At 48.2% G+C, this 22914-nt stretch overlaps 3 protein-coding genes across 3 annotated transcripts; 2 read left to right on the forward strand and 1 right to left on the reverse strand.

Annotated features, from left to right (window-relative positions):
* The first annotated feature begins 514 nt into the window (after window positions 1-514).
* Window positions 515-1763, forward strand: SURF2 (surfeit 2). Its single transcript, XM_079964023.1, has one exon. The coding sequence runs from the start codon at window positions 530-532 to the stop codon at window positions 1370-1372; it is 843 nt and encodes a 280-aa protein (XP_079820149.1). The 5' UTR covers window positions 515-529; the 3' UTR covers window positions 1373-1763.
* Window positions 1764-4784: 3021 nt separating this feature from the next.
* LOC307207641 (uncharacterized protein) lies at window positions 4785-10774 on the reverse strand. Its single transcript, XM_079961698.1, has 3 exons — window positions 10711-10774; window positions 8583-8712; window positions 4785-7773 (listed from the first exon to the last, which is right to left on the reverse strand). Exons 1-3 carry the CDS (start codon window positions 10714-10716, stop codon window positions 5753-5755), a joined length of 2157 nt encoding a protein of 718 aa, XP_079817824.1. The 5' UTR covers window positions 10717-10774; the 3' UTR covers window positions 4785-5752.
* Window positions 10775-13479: 2705 nt separating this feature from the next.
* Window positions 13480-21591, forward strand: LOC307209030 (zinc finger protein 311-like). Its single transcript, XM_079964116.1, has 7 exons — window positions 13480-13539; window positions 13975-14026; window positions 15053-15177; window positions 16743-16869; window positions 18856-18951; window positions 19875-19985; window positions 20611-21591. Exons 3-7 carry the CDS (start codon window positions 15103-15105, stop codon window positions 21273-21275), a joined length of 1074 nt encoding a protein of 357 aa, XP_079820242.1. The 5' UTR covers window positions 13480-13539; window positions 13975-14026; window positions 15053-15102; the 3' UTR covers window positions 21276-21591.
* The last annotated feature ends 1323 nt before the right edge of the window (window positions 21592-22914 follow it).

Below are 22914 nucleotides of genomic sequence, written 5' to 3' on the forward strand. Positions count from 1 at the left end.
ACACAGCAGTTCAAAGCGACTTAAAATATTTTAAGCAAAAACACGCATATATATAAAAACCAGCTTTTTTTAAAAAAAAAATCTAGAATAAAAATATATTTCTTTAAAATAAAATAAAAAATCCCACCCAGGCAAAACACAAAGGATTGAGGAAGTGCTTCCGCCACAAAATGGGGTGGGTGGGTTAATGGATTGTTTTTGTTTTTATTTTTATTACGTATTTTTTGTTATTAGATTGTGATTTTAGATGGTGAATTACCCTGAGACCTGCAGGTATAGGGCAGTATACAAATTTAATCAGTAACAATAAACAAAGCACACAGGGAACCCCTTCGCCGCCAAAGTCTTTCTTTCGCCAAGATTCCTGTACGGAGTTGTCACCCAAACATCATCACCACCATTACTATTACTGTTACTATTATTGAGAAAGCAGCTCCTCACGCACACAGGAGAGAAGGACGCCTCGTGATAAACCCTCTCTTTTCGCCCCGCATATGGCTCAGGTGAGGGCAGGGAGCCGGAAGTGTTTATGAGTGCCAGGCCTGCGATCGTTTCCCGCTACTCTAGGAGCGGCAGCCTGGGCGGCCCTGATTGGCTGCCGCCGCTCCTTATTTCCCTCGCGGCCGCCGTAGCCCCTCCCACAGCGGCCATGTGCGAGGCGGCGCGCGAGGGTCCGGCAGACGCCGTGCGGCGCTTCTTGCGGGAGCATCCCGCGCTGCGCCTCCTGCCGGCGGGGGACAAAGTCCGCTGCGCCCTGACCGGCCACGAGCTGCCCTGCCGGCTGCCGGAGCTCCAGGCCTACACGAATGGCAAGAAGTACTCTCGGCTGGTCCGGGCGGCCGGGGCGCTGGACTACGGCGAGTACGGGCCGCACATCGTGGCCAGCACCAAAAGCCCGGGGCAGCTCTTCTGCAAGCTCACCCTCCGCCACATCAACAGGATCCCGGCGCACGTCCTGCGCCACGTGCAAGGCCGGCGCTATCAGAAGGCGCTGAGACGGTACGAAGAATGCGAGAAGGAGGGCACGAAGTACGTCCCCGCCTGCTTGCTCCGGAAGCCCCGTGCCACCCGGGATGATCCACCGGCAGGGATCCACCGGCAGTCCGATCGGAAGGGATCCTGGGAGCACCCGTCCAGCAGCGAGAGCAGCGGAACGGACGACAGCATGAGCGACTTGTACCCGCCTGAGCTTTTCCCGGAGAAAAACCCAGCAGCCAAGGGAAGGAGCGGCGACGGAGAGGCGGCAGAGCCAGCGGCGGATAAAAGTGTCGCGCGGGGGGAGAGAGGGGATCCCATGGAGGTGGATTTGCAAGCAGGCACCAAAAGGGCAAAGAGACAAGCAGGCCCCCGCAAGAAGAAGTTCAAAAGTTGAAATCGGAGCTTTGGGAGAGACGCCAGTGGGAAGGAGACGTTTCTTGACACCACAAAACACCGATTGTGTGTGGCGAGGGGCTGGGGAAAGAAGACTGGTTTCGTCTGGCCTAATTCTGACCCCCCCCCCAAAAAAATAATAATATATGTATGTCTAGTGGCTAGGAAAACAGCTGGAAAATAGGCATCTTCCCATGTGTCAGGGTTAAGTGCATTGGTTGAACAGTGTTCAGTGAATTAGTTCAGAAATCTTGGGTGATTTCTAGTTCATCGGACCATCTTCTGTCATGTCACAATCTGAGGCCCATGGCATTCTTTCAGAAATCCAACGGTTTGGGCCTTTAAGTTTACAGATTGCAATTTTTGGGGGGAAATAAACAATTCATACTCCACTCTGTGTGTGCCAATGCTTTATTAGTATATTTTATACTTCAGCACAGCAGCAGGTAAACTTCTGAATACTTTTGGGGGGAGATTGCCAAGGATCAGGGCTTCCCAAACTTGGGTCTCCACCTGTTTTTTTGGACTACCATTTCCATCATCCTTGACTACTGGTTCTACTAGCTAGAGATGATGGGAGTTATAGTCCAAAAACAGCTGGAGAGAGACCAAAGTTTGGGAAACCCTATTTTAGATGAACTGTGAACTTTGTTTTGTAACGGGTCAAACTTGAACTGGAATGAATTCCTTTTTAAAGCAAACTTCAATTGGTGCATTTGTGACTGTGATTCTATCTGGTTAAGGAAGGGGGGAGCAAATGGGCTCTGCAATAAAATGTTGCGGTGTGGAGAACTCCCAGTTCAGGATTTAAAAATGTAATAAAATATTAGGAAAAATGGAGGCTGGAACCGGGTCTGGGTAGTTTGTCACTGCCTGCAGCTTCAGTGACAAGTCAGAAAATGCAGGAAAACAAATCAAGAGTTATATAATTGGGTGGGAGCTGGAAGGCTGGAATAAAGCTTACGAAACTGGCAGTAAGAAAACATACATACACAAATCTGCTGCTCTTTCCAAAATATTTTTTTTATTTGTGGATGATGTGTTAAACCATAAGTACAGTTCTGCACAGGCTGTGAATGTAGGCACACCAAAAAGAGAATATGAGGAAAGACACAACTCAAGTCTCCTAAGGAAGTCAGTTTTTAAAAATGCAAATTTCTAGTCCTTGTGGATTCAGAGGTGCTTGAGAGACAATGTGGGTGATGCTTGCTGAAATCACAGAACCCAGTAAGGGTCCATCAGAGATCCCAGGGCTGGAAGCTAGCTGCAGGGTCCGGCATATCTCCTCCTTTCTCCCCATAATTTACCATATATTTTTGCAAAACAGAAATAAACGGCGGACTAGGTTACGCCAAGCAAGGTGATGATTTATTCAGGTAGCAAAACTCCCCCCAAAAGTTCTAGAATTTTGACTACCTGAAAGCAAATCCCCCCCCCCCCCCCGTTGTCGTCATTTAGTCATGTCCGACTCTTCATGACCCCATGGACCAGAGCACGCCAGGCACCCCTGTCTTCCACTGCCTCCCACAGCTTGGTCAAACTCATGCTGAATTCCCCCCCCCCCCCCCCCGCAAATACTTATTTCTCCATGGATTATACATAGCTTCAGAAATATGGAATAATTCAACATGGACCACACCTGCAAGTTTCTCCCTCCTGAACCACCAACACAGTGCTCTCATGACTGGGAAAGGAACAATTCTTCAATCCAACATGAGCTTAACAGGAGTCTCTCTACCCACACCTGTTAAAAAATGGTAAAATAAAGATTCTAGAATAAAGGTGGCAATCACATAACTAATGTGTGGGAGAATGTTTTTCAAAGATAGGGCTGCTAATGCATCCTGATTTTCCCGGACTGGGATTTCACATTTCAAAGGTGGAATTGATGTCCGGGGTGAATTTCTGAAAGGTGGCGCCTTGTCCTGAATCTGGGGGTTGTCTTAAAAAAAGCTCAACAACTTTTGGCAACCCTAAGCAAAGGCTATTAGCCATGGCTGCCGAATGGAGACTCCATCTCTAGGGCTAGTCTACCTCTGGGTATCAGTTACATGAGAGGGCTGTGTCCTTTATGCTCTGCTAAGGCCCACCCAGAGGACTCTGGCTAGATGTTTGGAGGAATTAAGGAAGCTGGACCAGATGGGCTCCTTGGCCTGATCCAGCTGCTCTTACATTCTCAGAACACATTTTAATAACTCGGGGACATCCAGCAAAGCAGGATGTTGGAAGATTCAGGGCAAGCACAGAGTTTAACTATGGAACTCGCTGCTGCAGGATGCAATGGCTTTAAATCAAATTCATGGGGCGTAAGTTGTACCTCCACTGCCAGAGGTAGTTTACCTCTGGATAACAGCTGCTAGGAATCGCAAGTGGGCAAAGTGCTATTACATGCAGGTCCTGCTTTTGGGGTTCTATTGGGCATCTGTTTGGCCACTAGGAAAGCAGGATGCTGGCTGGGCCTCCTGTCCAATCCAGCCTGTCAGGCTCATCCTTGTTGGAAGAAGAGCTCTACAGCCCAGCAGGGATTGTGTGGCTGCTATATTCATACTACGTGACCACCCTGAACAAACCTATCAGCACCAGTAAGTTGATACGGAGACTGTTGTGGATCAAAATTTTAATATATTTCCAACCCCAAGTTATTAAAATTTTGACCCACAACAGTCTCAGCATCTTACTTTCACACACCCTACCATTCTGCAATAGTCCAAAACCCACACCTTTTTAGCTTATAAATTTATGGCTGATTTGGGGGTAAAGGTAAAGGACCTCTGGTTAAGTCCAGTCGAATTTGACTTTGGGTGCAGCACTCATTTCCGCTTTCAGGCCAAGAGAGCCGGTGTTTGTCCACTGACTGCTTTCCAAGTCATATGGCCAGCATGACTAAACAGCTTCTGGCACTGTGACGAGTGCCAGTGTGCACGGAAAAGCCGTTTACCTTCCCGCCACAGTGGTACCTACTCGCGCTATTGTGCTTTCAAACTGCTAGGTTGGCAGGAGCTGGGGCAGTGTAACGGGAGCTCACCCCGTCACGGGGATTCGAACTACCAACCTTAGGCAAGCTCAAGAGGCTCAGTGGTTTAGACCACAGTGCCACCCACTGATTTAGGGACAGTTTTATCAGTCCTGCTAGCTAGCTTCCCATTGATGCATCTGGTTGGCCACTGTGAGAACAGAATGCTGGACTAGACAGGCCCCTGGCTTGATCCAGCGGGCTATTCCTATGTTCTGTGTGTAAACAGGTGTTCATTAAACTTTGCTTCTTTTGCCCATGGGCAAACCGTATTTCTTAAAACAGAGGGCCAGGAATCTCAACCCACTCTCAGGTGGGACTCAGCACCATCACCTCCCCAGTGCTTTCTCCTCACTCGCCTGCCTGGTTCCCGAACTGTTGGACCAATGTCCGCACCATAATCAGCACCATAATTTTATTGCACACCGGGTCAAGTTTCCTGGGAGACAAATTTAGAGGAGCAGGAAGAAATGAAGATCTCCTTCCTCTGGAGGGAAACAGCCAGAGGAAATATTGAGGGAAATCAGATATTCAAAGGTTAGTATTTCAAATAACAATAATAATATTTCGCCCTCCCCCTAAGAAATCCCCACACACCTGAGAATAGCAATGAAAGGAAAAAAGGAAGAAATATGTTATAGGAGGACTGAAAGAAACTGGCAGCTTGGGGTGGGCATAGGGAACGGTGAAGGGAGGAAAGGAGAAGAAATAGCAGGAGATGAATAAAAGTACTTGTGAGAGGTGCATGGAGAGAAAAGAAACATGAAATAATTTGACGTCTCCACTTAGAGCAAAATTCTGCCTAAAACGAAGCTATCATGATTCTTCCATGATACTGCTCACAGCTTGAGGAAAGCTGAACCATGGAACTCTGTTACGAAGAAATTGCTAAGGCAAAGAATTTAGAAACAGAGATCAGGGAGAAGTGGTTTTCAGCTGATTGTGCTGAACTTCATCTCAGATCTGCCACCATTTTGCGACTGGCTCTGCCCTTGCACCTTGTGACTGGTAGGCCTCACGTTTGTTGCTGGGTGGTCATAAGTAAGTTTCAGCCCTTTTAAGTGTTTGCTGGAGGTGGACAGTTTTGAGACCAAGCCTGCTCTGGTGAGAAACTAGCTCAGCCTGGCTAAAAAAATCTGCCCTCGTAATCTTGTTTCTGCACCGTTTTTGCTTTCCTGTGTGCAATGATCCGTCAGCCACCATGGAAGCTTTTCCTGCAATCTGTTCCTTTGTACAGTTTCTCTCTGCTGCGGAGCCATAAACGTGGTTGAAGCTTTTACCCTGCACTCTCGGATTGCTGATACGGTTTCTCTCCTAACTCAATGATTTGGATTCTCAGATGAGGAAGAAGGTAGACGATGCAAACCTTTACAATGTTTCTCGTGCTAGATGGATTTTCTTGTGCCTGAAGAGGTGCGAGGGGTCGCTGAAGTTCCGCCCACATTCGGGACACACGAATGGCCTCTCCCCCGTGTGGATTCTCCGGTGGTTCACAAGCTGTGAGAGCTGACGGAAGCATTTCCCACACTCCAAACACGTGTACGGTTTCTCCCCTGTGTGGATTCTCTGGTGTTTTACAAGCGGGGAGCGCTCTCGGAAGCACTTCCCGCACTCGGAGCATTTGTACGGCTTTTCTCCCGTGTGGATTCTCTGGTGACTGATAAGGGCCGACCTCCTCCGGAAGCACTTCCCGCATTCCGAGCACCGACACGGCCTGTCGCTCGTGTGGGTCCTTTCATGCACGAGTAGCTCGTTCCCTGTGCAGAAACTCTTCCCACAGGCCAGGCATTTGTATGGCCTGTCTCGTGTGTGGGTCCTCTTGTGCCTGATCAGGTGCGAGGGGTCTCCGAAGCTTTTCCCGCAGTCGGGGCAGCTAAAGGGTTTCTCCCCCGTGTGGGTTCTCTCATGGTTCATGAGCTGCGAGTGCTGGCGGAAGTCCTTCCCGCAAATGGAGCATTTGAAAGGTTTCTCTCCCGTGTGGATTCTCTGATGTTTAATGAGGACTGATCTGCTGCTAAAGCTTTGGCCACATTCCGGGCATTTATATGGTTTCTCTCCCCTGTGGATTCTCTCATGGGCAAGGAGACCTGAATTGTGGTTGAAGCTTTTCCCACACTCTGAGCACTGATACGGTTTCTCTCCTGTGTGGATTCTCATGTGAGTAGTAAGATAGGCACTGGTGCTAAAGCTCTTCCCGCAAACAGAGCACTCGCAAGGTTTTTCTCCGGTATGGGTTCTTTTGTGTCTGTTGAGGTGAGACGGGTCGCTGAAGGCCCTCCCACAATCCGAACACGCATATGGCCTCTCCCCTGTGTGGATTCTCTGGTGGCTCCCAAGCTGAGAGTGCTGCCGGAAGCATTTTCCGCACTCCGCACACTTGTAGGGCTTCTCTCCCGTGTGGATTCTCTGGTGTTTCACAAGTTGCGACTGCTGCCGGAAGCACTTCCCGCACTCAGGGCATTTGTAGGGCTTCTCGCCCGTGTGGATGCCCTGGTGGTTCACGAGCTGGGAATGCTGCCGGAAGCACTTCCCACACTCAGAGCATTCGTAGGGCTTCTCTCCTGTGTGGATTCTCTGATGTTTTGCGAGCTGCGAATTGTATTGGAAGCACTTCTCGCACTCGGAGCATTTGTGTGGCTTCTCCCCTGTATGCATCCTCTGGTGGCTAATGAGGACCGACATCCTGGTGAAGCTTTGCCCACAGGCAGCGCACTGGCACAGTTTCTCGCTCGTGTGGATTCTCTCATGCATGAGAAGCTCGTTCCCTGTGCAGAAACTCTTTCCACACACCAAGCACTTGTACGGCCTCTCTCTCATGTGGGTCCTCTTGTGCCTGATGAGGTGCGAGGGGTCACCAAAGCTTTTCCCGCAGCTGGGACAGCTGTACGGTTTCTCTCCGGTGTGAATTCTCTCGTGGTTCACAAGGTGAGAGTGTTGGCGGAAGCCCTTCCCACAAACGGAGCATTTGAACGGCTTCTCTCCCGTGTGGATCCTCTGATGTTTAACGAGGACCGATCTACTGTTAAAGTTTTGGCCACAATCTGGGCATTTGAACAGAGCCCTGTTGGCTTGGATTATTCCATGTGCCAGAAGATCAGACGTCTCCCTTAAGACTTCTACACACCCAAGGGGTCCTTTTTCGTGCTGATCCTCGGGGAGACCCTGCTGTAATATTCTGTCCTCCAGTTCCTCGTACCTGCCCTGGTGATCAATCAAGTTGTCCTCCTCTTCTGCTAGGCAGTTTCCCTGCTGGCTCTCAGAGGCTTCATCTCCCAGATTGGGGCTCCAAGATAAATTCTGTTCCGCTCCTCTCAGTAGCATCGCATGTGGTTCCATTTCCGTAGGATTTCCAGCCTGATTTGGCTCATTCCCACACATCCACTCATCACCTGCTGGAAGAAGAACAGAATTGCAATGTGCGTCTTTTTTTGAGAGAGAGATGGAGGGACAGAGAAAGGAAGCAAGCAAGCTCTGACTTTACACTAGGAACAGCTGCATGGAAACAGTGACGGTGCCACATGCCTGAATTGCATCCTAATTAGACTACTGCAACCTGCTTGGAAGCCCCACCTGAAACATCATATCTTCCTATATAAACTTAAAGGTAAAGGTAAAGGTACCTCTGCCCGTACGGGCCAGTCGTATCCGACTCTGGGGTTGCGCGCCCATCTCGCTTAAGAGGCCGGGGCCAGCGCTGTCCGAAGACACTTCCGGGTCACATGGCCAGCGTGACAAGCTGCATCTGGCGAGCCAGCGCAGCACACGGAAACACTGTTTACCTTCCCGCTAGTAAGCGGTCCCTATTTATCTACTTGCACCTGGGGGTGCTTTCGAACTGCTAGGTTGGCAGGCGCTGGGACCGAGCAACGGGAAACAGAGCCATTCAGGAGCCGAAGTTTGACTGTACTGACCTGTAAGCTGCCGTGGTAGAAAGGTGGGATAATACATACATCAAATAATTAAATAATCTCTGGCTTTAAAAACAAACCAAGCAGGGTATGTGTGACTCTAAATTCATGGCGATTAGATCTGTAAATGACCAGTAATCATGGTGATTAACAGCAGAATTTCTATTGTTCCCCATCTCTAGAGCACAGTTTCCCAAAGTGGTCGATACTGATCCTTCGGGGTCAAATTCGGGGGGGGGGGGAGGCCCAGGATAGAATGAGAGGGCAAATCAAGCAAAGAGGATCCTTGCCTGAGAAGGTGGCAACTCCATCATCGGCCTCTTGCTTGATATCCTGGAAGAGCAATCCCTGCCAAGTGTCTTGAAGAGCGTCCTCTGTCTCAGGGAGATTCATTTTTTTTTGCTTCTGTGGACTCAGAACCTAGCAACAGAGCAGCAGAGATCTTGTTCAGTAAGGAGCTGCAGAAAAGGAAAGAGGACCACTCTGAGAATTATAGCTCTGTGAGGAGAATATGGGGAGGGGACTCCTACGAACTCTGAGGATGCTTAACAAACTACAGTTCCCAGGATCCTTTGGGGAAAGCTTTGACTGTTGAAATACCCTCTTGCCCTGATGGGAGGGGACATTGGACACCATATTAAAAAAAAGCAATGGGTAATTTCCCTTCTTTTGAATCTGTTTCCGATATAGTTCTGTCTAAATCTACACACCTGTTTTTTGTCTTTATAAGTAAAGAAAATCCCATCAGGGAATTCCCATTTGAAGCATACATTTTTCTTTTAAAGGGCCTCTGTCAAAAATTTATGCAGTGGTACCTTGGGTTAAGTACTTAATTTGTTCCAGAGGTCCGTTCTTAACCTGAAACTGTTCTTAACCTGAAGCACCACTTTAGCTAATGGGGCCTCCTGCTGCTGCCACGCCACCGGAGCATGATTTCTGTTCTCATCCTGAAGCAAAGTTCTTAACCCAAGGTACTATTTCTGGGTTAGCGGATTCTGTAACCTGAAGCGTATGTAACCTGAAGCATATGTAACCCGAGGTACCACTGTAATCCTCTCTCTTCTTCAAGACCTCTTTTAAAATTATAATCCTCTCATCATCTATTTTAAGATCTTTTTCATAATACGCCTGGAGCACTCCGTCTTTGATAGAATTTCCTAGTAATCTTGACTACATCGACAGAAAGGCCCTTTTCTCTTCCTTTCTCTGATTCCAGGTGCACTGAATCCCCTTCTGCTTCAGTCCTGCTAATACAGACTGTAGTTGGAGACCCAGGCGGCCACATTTCTCAGCTCAGCAGACACTGAAGTAAAAAACGGAGCTGAGCCAGAAGCACTCCAAGTACTTGTTCCCTCCAAAAATCAATGCATTGCCTGAAAATATTACACTCTCTCTGCAGGGTATAATCATAAATCAATATTCTTCATGGGGAATGCTTCTGCCAAATGGAAACAAAGAATAAGGTCAATATTCAGCAACATGCATGTTTCCAAATCTTAAGAAGAGATTGTTGTTGCTGTTGAATTATGATAGTCTGTGTTTTCATCTGCGTTCCCGCCCCGCCCCCACAAAAAAACTTCAATTTCAGTTGAGAAAATTGATGACTTTGCTGCTTCCTCCCTGCACTGTCAAGATTTTGCTGTGGTTTGAGCCGGTAACGTCAGTTGGGAAACCTCTATTGGCTGTGCCAATGTGACCGAATCCCCCAAACACTCAAAAATAGCGAGTCTCAAATGATCCTCATAGCAAGGCATCGATTTGGACACAACAACCAAAATATCGGAAAACAGAGGCCAACTTTTCCGCTTCCTGCTGTCAAGAGACTGGCTGCTAAGCAAACAAGAAGGCGTGCGTTATTAAATATAGTATTTGTTGTTGTCGTTTAGTCGTGTCTGACTCTTCGTGACCCCATGGACCAGAGCACGCCAGGCACTCCTGTCTTCCACTGCCTCCCGCAGCTTGGCCAAAACCAAACTCCATGGACAAAACAACAGGTATATAAAAATATAGTATTTAGTAACAGTTTTAAGAGGGAGTGTTGGAGGAGATTGCAGATTTCCATCTGGGGCTGTGGAGACAAGTCAATTTTATTTATCTATTATATATATATATATATATATATATATATATATATTAAAACAAACGAGGGGTCAGCCATTGTGTTCTCTTTTCTCCCAGCAGCCCTCGGTGTAACCTGAAACTTGCAGAGCAAACTACTACGCCCTTACCCAACTGAGCTTGCAGTCTCCTCCCCATAGAAGACTGGGATTAAATGCATTAAATGCGGGCTTTGTGGCCGCAGCATCGCCAGGGCCTTTCCCCCACCCCTCTCCTCTCTCCTCTGCCCCTTGCTCTGCTTAGCCTCCAGCCTGACGAAGGGCTCTGCTGAACCCGAAAGCGGGCGCTTTTCACACTCACCGACATCACCGCCCACCAGCTGCCCTGCTCTCTCGGGTCCTCCAGCCAAGGTTGAGCGAAGCCGGAAGAGGCTCTCGCGCCCCCTCTAGGAACGAAGGCTCGCTCTCCTTAACCCTTTTAACGGGAGGCGGAGAAGGCGGTGGGGTGGGAGAAGCATTTTCAGAGTCTTGTGACAGCTGAAAGGCTGCCAACGTAAGATGCCACGATGCAGCCTTCCCCAAGCTGGTGCCCTCCCATCAGCACCATGGAGCTTTGCCTTGAGTGTTCGCTTAGTATGATGTTGCTGCTGGTTTATTTATTTTAATTCTGTTTTATTGAAAACATTTCGATTGAGCAAAATAACGCGGAAAAAGGGAAAAGAGCATTAAAAGAAACAACCACTATAATTCCATAATACAAAGGTGTATGAGTGAAATTATTATTCTAATACATATACATTTATTTGTAACCCACTGTGTACAGATCTGTAGGCGCAGACCATCCCCCGACTCAAACTAGTTCGTGAAGAAAACCCCCAAACTCGGTTCCATGGGTGACTCTGGGTCATATCTATGCGGTAGCTTATCTTAAAGTTTTAAGTGTCCATATGCTTATCGCATTTATAAATTTATAATTTATTGTTGTACATTGTTTTAACTGTTTGTTTTCTTTCTGGGATTGTACCTCCAAGTGTGTTTTATAAGCTGGTCTCCAACCGTAATAAATTATCTATCTATCTATCTACCTATCTATTTAACCCACTGTATTTTTTTATAAATGTATTCCAAATGTCATTCTATTTGTCCAGACACAACCTGTGTCTACAAGCTATCTGTCTGTCTGTTGCAAGAGTTGTCAGAATAAAGGGCGAGTATAGATTTATCATTCCACTGACTCAAGTCTTTTAGCTGTAGCAAGGGCACAGCAAAACCATTTACGTTGACAGGTTGTCAAATCCAACGTAATTTAAAATAATGTTATCCTCTGACAGTACTACCCCCCCCCCGTGCCAAAAAAGTAATATTTATAATATAACAATCAGGGACTTTCTCCCAAAACTTCATAAGCATAGGATATTGCATAAACATATGTATCGAAGAACCATTATTTTTATTACATCTCCAATATGCTGCCATAAATAGTTCCCTTCTATACAAATGTAAGAGTACAGCTGAGATGATTGTATAGAATCATAGTAGTGTTTTGAATGGGACTCTCCGAAGGTCCTCTAGTCCAACCCCCTGTCACACAGGTATCTCAGATAAGGAATCACTGACAGATTGCCACCCAGCCTCTGTTTAAAAACCTCCAATGAATGAGGGTCCAACACATTTCAAGGGAGTCTGCATGGAAGGTGATGAATTAACGAGTAATAGAATAATAGAATTGTAGAGTTGGACGGAATCCTAAGGGGCATCTAGTCTAACCCTCTGCGATGCAGGAATCAGCAACAATAAGACTGTTTTTTTGTCTGTCTTCAATAATATAAGACCTTTCCAAGACAGTCAAGGGACTGTACTGCGATGAGCAGCTGCAGGCTCTGTTATCTTGGGTGTTGGTTTCCGGTTGGAGCCAGACTGAAGTCAAGAGAATAATAATAATAATAATAATAATAATAATAATAATAATAATAATAATTTATTTATACCCCGCCCATCGGGCTGAGTCTCCCCAGCCACTCTGGGCGGCTCCCAATCAAATGTTAAAAACTGTACAGCATTAAATATTAAAAACTTCCCTAAACAGGGCTGCGTTCAGATGTCTTTTAAAGATAGGATAGCTGCTTATTTCCTTCAGATCTGAAGGGAGGGTGTTCCACAGGGCAGGTGCCACTACCGAGAAGGCCCTCTGCCTGGTTCCCTGTAACCTCACTTCTCGCAATGAGGGAACCGCCAGAAGGCCCTCGGCGCTGGATCTCAGTGTCCTGGCTGAGAACATTCAAGAGCTGGGCCTGGTGAAGGAGATCTTATATTTTTCACCTGCAACCACAGTTTGCAGCTAGTGCTGGAGAGTCCCTAATAAATTATTGGTGAACTGGATTAAGGAAATTGATCTTTTAGTGTGGCGGCACCTACACTTTGGGACTCCCTGCCTCTGGACTCACCAAATCCCCTCCCAGGAACCAGCCATAAAACAGCCGGCGAGGTAGAGTATAGCTGCTTAGAGCAGTGTTTCCCAACCTTTGGTCTCCAGCTGTTTTCAGACTACAATTCCCATCATCCCTGACCATTGATCTTGCTAGCTAGGGATCATGGGAGTTGTAGTCCAGAAACAGCTGGAGATCCAAGGTTGGGAAACACTGGCTTAGAGCATGGTGCTGATCATGCCAAGTTTGCAAGAGGACAGCTGCATATTCCCGCATTGCAGCGGGCTGGACTGGATGATGCCCAGGGGTCCCTTCCAGAGTTTCACGCTTATGCGCAGGAGATAGGCGGCGCTGCTCTGAGCTGCGGCTTGGAAAGCATTCAGAGGTTGGTGGCAAGGCAGCTCCTGCGCTCCTCCTCCTCCAGCCAACTCCCCTCTCCGGAAGCAGGATGGCCAAAGATGAGGCGGAAGCTGGGAGCCGGAAGCCTGAAGCAGCTGTTTTAAGCGAGGCACAGAACTGTAGACTTGGGAGCGGGGATCCCTGGTAGTCATCTAGCCCAACCCCCTGCAAATGCAGGAATCTCATCCATAACAGAGCGGCTCGGGGCTTCGGTGACTTCTTCTCCTCTTCCTCCTCCAGCTCCTTTGGGGTCTCGATTTCCCCGAGGGTAGCCGGGGGGCAGGCGGAGGCCAACCCCAGGGAGACTTTGCGTGGAGCAAGACGCCCGCTGCCCTGCGCCACGAGGGGCGAGGAAGGCAGCGGAGGTAGATCCTGGGGAGAGAAAGGGATCGGGCACCGGGCAGGCGGGGCAGATCACAGAGCGGAGGGTTGTTTTTAAGGGAGCGGGAGATCTCTTTTCTGTAATCCCGATCATCCCCGAAAGTCTCTGCCCCCATGCAAGGCTCACTCGCGAGCGAGACGTGGGTGGGAATCGAACAGCGCTCTGCACATGAGCCGGGAACAGCTCTCCTTTATCGCCTGGCAACTTGCAGGGCTGGGCGATGCTGAAGTCCGCAGGTTCTAGTCTGCGACTAAACAATTGACTGCTGCTGGCACATTTGCAAAGCTAAGCAGGGTCTCTTGTACGGTTTCAGATTGGGAGGGGGCGGCGTTTTGAGATTCCTGCACTGTAGGGGGTTGGTTTGGATGATCCTTGAGAACCCTTCTAACTCTATGATTCTGTCATTCTGTGAAATAAGAGCGAGGCAAGCGAAAGTGGAGCACGCCTAGCTGGATTTATTTGGTATTTTGGTAAGCCCAGGTGGCAGGCGTTGTTCTACTCTCAATTTCCTAATCCTGCATGCCTTTCAGGAAGCTGCAGTTGGTGCCCCAAACCTGGATCTAGGCAGGGGAGTTTTCCTTTTACAGTGTACCTCGGGTTACATACGCTTCAGGTTACAGACTCTGCTAACCCAGAAATAGATGTTGTTTAGTCGTGTCCAACTCTTTGTGACCCCCTGGACCAGAGCACGCCAGGCACTCCTGTCTTCCACTGCCTCCCGCAGTTTGGTCAAACTCATCCTAGTAGCTTTGAGAACACTGTCCAACCATCTTGTCCTCTGTCGTCCCTTCTCCTTGTGCCCTCCATCTTTCCCAACATCAGGGTCTTTTCCAGGGAGTCTTCTCTTCTCATGAGGTGGCCAGAGTATTGGAGCCTCAGCTTCAGGATCTGTCCTTCCAGTGAGCACTCAGGGCTGATTTCCTTAAGAATGGATCGGTTTGATCTTCTTGCAGTCCATGGGACTCTCAAGTCTCCTCCAGCACCAGAAATAGTACCTCAGGTTAAGAACTTTGCTTCAGGATGGGAACAGAAATCAAGCTCCGGCGGCGCAGCAGCAGCAGGAGACCCCATTAGCTAAAGTGGTGCTTCAGGTTAAGAACAGTTTCAGGTTAAGAACGGACCTCTAGAACGAATTAAGTACTTAACCCGAGGTACCACTGTATTCTTAAACCAAATTGCTAAACAAACCAACAAAGTTACAAGGTCATGGGTTCCTAAGATGCCTGTATGAACCAGAAAAACAGAGGATTGCCTCTTCCACCATCCTGGTTCACTTCTGCAGCTTGCCTCTTCTGTTGTCCCCATTCCTATTTCATGGCAATATTTCAGGCTTGCCTCTTCCACCATCCTGGTTCACTTTTGCAGCTTGCCTCTTCTGCTGACCCCAATCCCTTTTATGACAATATTTTAGACTTGCCTCTTCCACCTTCCTCTTTCCCTTTTGTAGCAATGCTCGAGGCTTACCTCTCCTGCTGTCTCCCTTCTGTTTCTTTCAGCAGCGCTCAACCACTGGAACGAACCCATTTTCACCACCGCATTCGGAAGGATGGCATCCCTGACGCTTTCTGGGCCAGCCCCTCTTCCTGCTGGTGTGGCAACAGTTGCTCTGGTTCCAGCTCAGGTGGGCAAGGGGACAACTGGCTCTGGGGCAACAACCTACCAATTCCCCTTCGCTTCAGTATGAAAGGTGGCCTTAGCCCCACCTGCTGCTCCTGAGAAGCTCTATGGAGAGACAGTGAGGTGTAGTAGTTAGAGGAGAGATGGGAATTGTTGGATTTTGATTGTACAGTGGTACCTCGGGTTAAGAACTTAATTCGTTAGAGGAGCAGTGGGAATGTGTTGGATTTTATAACACAAGTACTTTGTTTGAGAGTCTCCCGTAAACAATCACTGCCATCTTCAGATAAAACTGGTAAGGACCCTACCCAAAAACCTGGAGATTCTCTGCCAATCAGTGTAGAAAATACTTAATTAGACATCCTGCGCTGTGGGTTAAACCACAGAGCCTAGGACTTGCCGATCAGAAGGTCGGCGGTTCGAATCCCCGCGACAGGTTGAGCTCCCATTGCTTGGTCCCTGCTCCTGCCAACCTAGCAGTTTGAAAGCATTTCAAAGTACAAGTAGATAACTAGGTACCACTCCAGCGGGAAGGTAAAGGGCGTTTCCGTGCGCTGCTCTGGTTCGCCAGAAGCGGCTTAGTCATGCTGGCCACATGACCCGGAAGCTGTACGCTGGCTCCCTCGGCCAGTAAAGCGAGATGAGTGCCGCAACCCCAGAGTCGGCCACGACTGGACCTAATGGTCAGGGGTCCCTTTACCTTTACCTTATGCCCTTTAAAAATGTGGGGGGAGGTTGGGAAGGGGGTTATTGGGCTGTTGTTTTTATTTTGATTATATGTTTTGTGGTTTTAGATTTTGATTTTGTTCTGTGAACTGCATTGAGACCTCCGGGTATAGGGCGGTATTTACAGTGGTACCTCGGAAGTCAAACGGAACCTGTTCCGGAATTCTGTTCGACTTCCAAAACGTTCAGAAACCAAGGTGCGGCTTCCAATTGGCTGCAGGAAGCTCTCTTGCAGCCAATTGGAAGCCACATGAGCTGCATTGGACATTCGGGTTCCAAAGAACGTTCGCAAACCGGAACGCTCACTTCCGGGTTTGCGGTGTTTGGGAGCCAAAACATTCAACTCGCAAGGCGTTCGACTTCCGAGGTGCGACTGTAAATTCAATAAATGAAATTAATTAGGTGGATCGACTGTGTGGCTTGTGCGAAGGCGTCAAGTCCTTTGGGGAAGGGATATAGGTCAATTGTAGAGCACCTCTTTTGTATGTAGAACGTCCCAGGAAAAGCCCTGTCTTGAAACCCAGTTAGCATTGATCAAGGGTAGCTATTGTGGTGGCCTCTGGATTTGTTTTTGGACTCCAACTCCCATCAGCCCCAGCCAGCATGGCCAATGGACAGGGATGATGGGATTTGTAGTGCAGCAAAATGTCAACTGGGCACCTTGTGGACTACCCCTGGCATAGATAATAGATGGACCGATGGTCTGACTCTGTACTATGCAATTTCCTTGCCTGGGGCCCTGGAGATCCTCTGGTTGGTCAGTCTATAAACTGCTGAACTAGGCGGATCCATGACCTGACTTTGGATGAAGCCCCTTCCGAAGTTCTTGTGTCTTTTTTCCAGGTTTTGGTGACCTTTCAGGATGTAGCGATCCACTTCAGTGAGGAAGAATGGGCCCTTTTGGATCCGGACCAAAGAGCTCTCTATATAGATGTCATGGTAGAGAACAACTTCAACTGCGCCTCTCTGGGTATGCATCCTTCTTTGCTGCTCAATAAACGGTGTTGAGAGGGCTTGGGAAGGGCTCTAGCAAAGCATATAATAGCTCTACTTTCCCCATCTCTCAGTTTGAGTAAGGAAAGGGCCATAGCTCAGTGGCTAGAGCACTTGCTTTGCATACATTGTCACTATTACAAGGTTACACGCTCTATACAGTGGTACCTCAGGTTACATACGCTTCAGGTTACAGACTCCGCTAACCCAGAAATAGTACTTCAGGTTAAGAACTTTGCTTCAGGATGAGAACAGAAATTGTGCTCTGGCGGCGCGGCAGCAGCAGGAGGCCCCATTAGCTAAAGTGGTGCTTCAGGTTAAGAACAGTTTCAGGTTAAGAACGGACCTCCGGAACGAATTAAGTACTTAACCTGAGGGACCACTGTATTTATTGCTCAAATCATGCAGCAAACCCCAAGCGGAACTGATGATTATTACTTGAAATACTTAATAGAGGACAGGGAACTGGAGATTACCTTAAAAGTGGCTAAATTTTCTGCTGCTGCTGCTATACAATTAAAGAGACAAGGTTGAATGAATCTAACCGCCAATTTCTTAATATGTTTTAAATTAGCAATTAAAGCTTTAACTTATATATTTTAGCAGTCTGAATTATTTATTGTGTATTAACTCATAGAGCTTAATTTTAATCTATTTAGGTTTGTATGTTCTCTGTTGTTGTACAGTCGTACCTTGGAAGTCAAACGGAATCCATTCCGGAAGTCTGTTCGACTTTCAAAACATTTGGAAACCAAAGCGCAACTTCTGATTGGCTGTAGGAAGCTCCTGCAACCAATTGGAAGCCACGGAAGCCCTATGGGACATTCGGGTTCCAAAGAACATTCGCAAACCAGAACACTCACTTCTGGGTTTGCGGTGTTTGGGAGCCAAAACATCCGAGTATCAAGGCGTTCAGGATCCAAGGTTTGACTGTATATGTTGTTCTCTGGTCAGGGACCAAAATAAATTGATTCAGGCATGCATACAGAAGGCCCCAGGATCAATTTAGGGTTTGGAAAGGCTCCCTGTCAAAAGTTCACATCCTCACCATACATTTAAAGCATTCTTATGCCCATTTAGCCTGGGACACGGGTGGCGCTGTGGGTTAAACCACAGAGCCTAGGACTTGCTGATCAGAAGGTCAGCGGTTCGAATCCCCACGACGGGGTGAGCTCCCATTGCTCGGTCCCTGCTCCTGCAAACCTAGCAGTTTGAAAGCACACCAGTGCAAGTAGATAAATAGGTACCTCTGCGGTGGGAAGGTGAACAGCGTTTCCATGCGCTGCTCTGGTTCTCCAGAAGCGGCTTAGTCATGCTGGCCACATGACCCGGAAGCTGTACGCCGGCTCCCTTGGCCAATAAAGCGAGATGAGCACCGCAACCCCAGAGTTGGCCACGACTGGACCTAATGGTCAGGGGTCCCTTTGCCTTTACCCTTATGCCCCTTTAGCAGGCATAGCTTCCCCCAAAGAATTCTGGGAGCTGCATTTATTCCTTTATTCCTTTTTTCATTTTGTATACCACCTTTTCATACGAAGGTCTCGGGCAAGTTCACAGCATAAAAATACAAAATAAAAACACAAAATGCATAATAAAAACGAGAATGAAAACTGAAATAAACCAATATCCCTCCTTCCCACAAAACACATTTAAAAGGACACAGAATGTTAATCAGCCACAGGCCTGGTTGAAGAGGAACATTTTTGCCTGGCGCCAGAAGGTGTATAATGAAGGCGCCAGGTGAATGTCCCCGGGGAGAGCTTTTCACAAACAGGGAGCCACTGCAGAAAAGGCCCCGTTCTCGTGCTGCCACCCTCTGGATTCCTCGTGGAGGAGGCCCACGAAGAGGGCCCCCAAAAGATGATCTCAGGGTCTGGTTAGGACCTAGGTTGGTATGGAGAAGCATGTCAGAAGGAGTAAATTTTTCCTAATTCCACTTGTATTTTTGTCTTCCCTTCTGAAGGAGGATGTTTATTCCCCAAGCTGACCCTTATTTCCGGGCCCAAAGGCACCAACAGTCTCTGTGTACAGGACTCCAAGGAAATGGAGAGAATTTCAGGTAATGTCGTTCAAAGAACGTGGCCAGCAGGCTTGAATCTTCCTAGTTCAGTCAGAACATCATATTTCCTGAACACTTTTCCTGACAAGATAGATGTAAAGCCAGAAAACATGTATCTCAGGGCTGGTGGGTTGGTTGGTTTTTAAAAATATGTATATCTATATCAGCCTTTCCAACCCGGTGCTGTCTAAATGTTTTGCACTACATCTCCCATCAGCCTCAGCCAAATAGTTTATTGCTGGTATGGTGACAGTGGTTTTTATTCTTTATGCTCTGATCTTTTGCTCAATTAATGGTTTTTGAAATCAGTGACCTATCTTCAAATATTTTTTATTTGTGCTCCATAGAGAAAGCAGTATTCTTGTGTATCTGAGCTAGAGTTTAACTCTAAGAGCAGGCATCACATCTAAACTGAGTTTCCTGCCTTTTCTGTTCTTTGGAGCTGTATTGACAGCCGCCTGGTTGGTCTCCCCCTCCGCTGACAGAAGTGAGTCTCAGGATTCAAAATCAGAGCGCAAGTCCTTTTCTTTAGATCCTTGAGACTTCTGAGTTGTATCAGAAGCCACAAACCTTTATTCTCGGTGCCGTTGTGAGTGGAAAGGTGTTAATTCAGTTCATTTGGTGCTGGAATATAAGGAAAGAAAGGAGTAGAGAGCCATCTTGGCCGGATGACGTCACTACCCACAGCCCTGGCCATATTGTTGACGTACTTACGGCATTTGGAGATAGCCTGCCTTGGAACAGGGAAGCTCCATTTAGCTGCCATGGCTTATAAACCTATCTTCTTCCATGAATTAGTCTAACCATTCCCAACAATGGCCACCTGCTTTGGAAGCCAGTAGCTATGGTTGTGCTGCGTGTGTGCAGTCTCACAAGTTTTTAAATTGTCATTTGTGAATATATTTGTTCTTCTCTTCCAAAAGGTGGTGGGATGGTGAGTGAGGTCAAGCAGAAGCCTCTTTGGCCAGAAGATTATTCCTTCGAAGCCAACAAGACTTTCATGAGAAGATCCCAGAATAATGTTTCTTTTTCAAGTAAGTGCCCATTAAAACATTACGGGGGAAACGAGAAGGGATAAGTCCATATGTAGCCCCAAACTCTGCAATTTTTCCTCATAGGGGAGCTGATCTGTCCCCTTGATCATTTGGTCATCCTTAAAGTAAAGGTAAAGGGACCCTTGACCATTAGGTCCAGTCGTGGCCAACTCTGGGGTTGCGGAGCTCATCTGGCTTTATTGGCCGAGGGAGCCGGCGTACAGCATGTGGCCAGCATGACTAAGCCGCTTCTGGCGAACCAGAGCAGCGCACGGAAACGCTGTCTACCTTCCCGCCAGAGCGGTACCTATTTATCTACTTGCACTTTCACATGCTTTCCAACTGCTAAGTTGGCAGGAGCAGGGACTGAGCAGCGGGAGCTCACCCCGTTGCGGGGATTCGAACCACCAACCTTCAGGTTGGCAAGGCCTAGGCTCTGTGATTTAACCCACAGTGCCACCCGTGTCCCTTTGTCATCCTTACCAAGAGCTTTTTGAATAAGAGCTATTTAAGGGAGCAGGATCCTTTTTTGGGGGTGGGGAATGCTTCTGAGGCAGAGATAGCTTCCCTTTTAAACTTTCCCCTGAGACAAGTAAGGTGCAATCTGCTCTTCTCCCTTCTGCAGAGGAGTCTTGGAGCCAGGATTGTCTCTCCCCATTCTCTTTGTGCGATAGAATAATGTTTGGCGAGGCTGAAGGTCCACTCCTCCGTTCTGAGCACCCGGGAACACAAGAGGAATCTTTGGGAAGACTAGAGCAGAAAGGTGAGGTCTCTGTAGGCCTCATAGATGAAAGAGAAGAGGTGTGGACCAATTCTGGGAGGATTTACCGGTGGAAATCGTTCCTCGTCCCACGGGAAACGAAACCTCCAAGGGAGAAGCTCCACAGGTGCCCGGTTTGCTGGAAGTGTTACAGCACAAGGCCCATCCTGGCACGCCACCAGAGGGTCCACACGGGTGAGAGGCCGTACCAGTGCTCCGAGTGCGGGAGGAGCTTCGGCCAACGCGTCGACCTGAAGAACCACCAGAGGATCCACACGGGCGAGAAGCCGTATGTGTGCTCCGAGTGTGGGAAAAGCTTCAAGCACCACTCCAGCTTGACGGCCCACGAGAAGATCCACACAGGGAACAAGTCCTATTCTTGCCTGGAGTGCCGGAGCAGCTTCAGCAACAGGTCGAGTTTCTCCAAGCATCAGATGACCCACTTGGCGGAGAAGGCAGGGCCTTCTCTGGGAGCAGGGAAAGTTTCAGGGAGCGGCGGAACCTTACAGGACATCAGAGAATCCACCTGAGAGAGATGGGCTGGCCACCTCGGCCATGAACTTAGGACATTCCTGTCTTACGGGGGCAAGGGGAAGCTGTGGCCCTCAATGTGTTATTGGACTCCAGTTCTTTGGACCCTTGACTGTTGGCCGAGCCCCACTGTGCTTGGTTCTGCTATGAAGTTCCAAAGCAGCATTGATCACTGCCAAAAGCAGGGCCTGCCTTGGGTGCTGAAAGCAAGCCCTTCCTGGGGCAGGAATCTGGTTTCGTTATGAAGGTTTGACTGGGTGGTTTTATGGGGTTTCTGAACTTTTGCATTAAATACATGATGGTTTTGTACTGAAATTTGTTTACTGGTTGTTGTTTTTAAAACACCATGCGCTAGCCTCCTTGGGAGTGCAGCTAGGCCCTGGGAGGTGCTATGTACACACACTCAGCAAGTTGGAGTTAACTCTTTATTAGCAAAAACACTATAAACACAGGTGTGTCGGGCCTAATAAGCACAGCAACTGATCTCTGGCAGGTCTGTCCCCCTTGCTGAGACTGAAAGTCCCCTCCCCTCCAGGGTTTTTCCCAAGCAATTGGAGACTGTGCCTGTGCGAAGCTAACGTCTCCTCTCCCCATTTCATAGCTGTCAACTTTTCCCTTTTCTTGCGAGGAATTCTATTCGGAATAAGGAAATTTCCCTTAAAAAAGGGGAAACGTTGACAGCTATGCCTCTTTTATGCCATCTGTTGGTCATCCTGGCTGGGGTTGATGGGAATCAACCGTATATTTAAACCGCACACATGCCCCAATCCTGGGAACTGCAGTTTACCCCACAAATAGCTACAATTCCCAGCACCCATAGAAAATTGCAGCTCCTATAATTCATCATCATCATCATAATTTTATTTATATCTTGCCCATCTGGCTGGGTTTCACCAGCCACCCTTTGGTGGGGAAAAAGATGTACTCAAAATGTATGATATGTACGCAATCTTGAGTCCAGCAATGTCCACAGGTTTCCCAACCCAGTGTTAGTCTCAAATGTCATGTCCTCCAGACATTAACAGGGTGCAGCTCCCGCCATCCCCAGCCAGGGACGATGGGAGTTGTAGTTCAGCAACATCTGAAGGGCCCCCATGTCAGCGAGCTTTGTCACAATCTGCATTAAGACTCTTTTGCTCCGCAAAGGGTTGTTGTTGTTGTTGTTTAGTCGTTCAGTCGTGTCCGACTCTTCGTGACCCCATGGACCAGAGAACGCCAGGCACTCCTGGCCTCCACTGCCCCCCGCAGCTTGGTCAGACTCATGCTGGTAACCTCGAAAACACTATCCAACCATCTGGTCCTCTGTCGCCCCCTTCTCCTTGTGCCCTCCATCTTTCCCAACATCAGGGTCTTTTCCAGGGAGTCTTCTCTTCTCATGAGGTGGCCAAAGTACTGGAGCCTCAGCTTCAGGATCTGTCCTTCCAGTGAGCACTCAGGGCTGATTTCCTTCAGAATGGATAGGTTTGATCTTCTTGCAGTCCATGGGACTCTCAAGAGTCTCCTCCAGCACCAGAATTCAAAAGCATCAATTCTTCGGCGATCAGCCTTCTTTATGGTCCAGCTCTCACTTCCATACAACCCCGCAAAGGGTTAAGGTGAGGGAATACTGCCTCCTAGAGAGACCGGAAGCTCCTCTGC

Source organism: Podarcis cretensis (genome assembly GCF_951804945.1).
Source record: "Podarcis cretensis genome assembly, chromosome: 2".
NCBI lineage: Eukaryota > Metazoa > Chordata > Lepidosauria > Squamata > Lacertidae > Podarcis > Podarcis cretensis.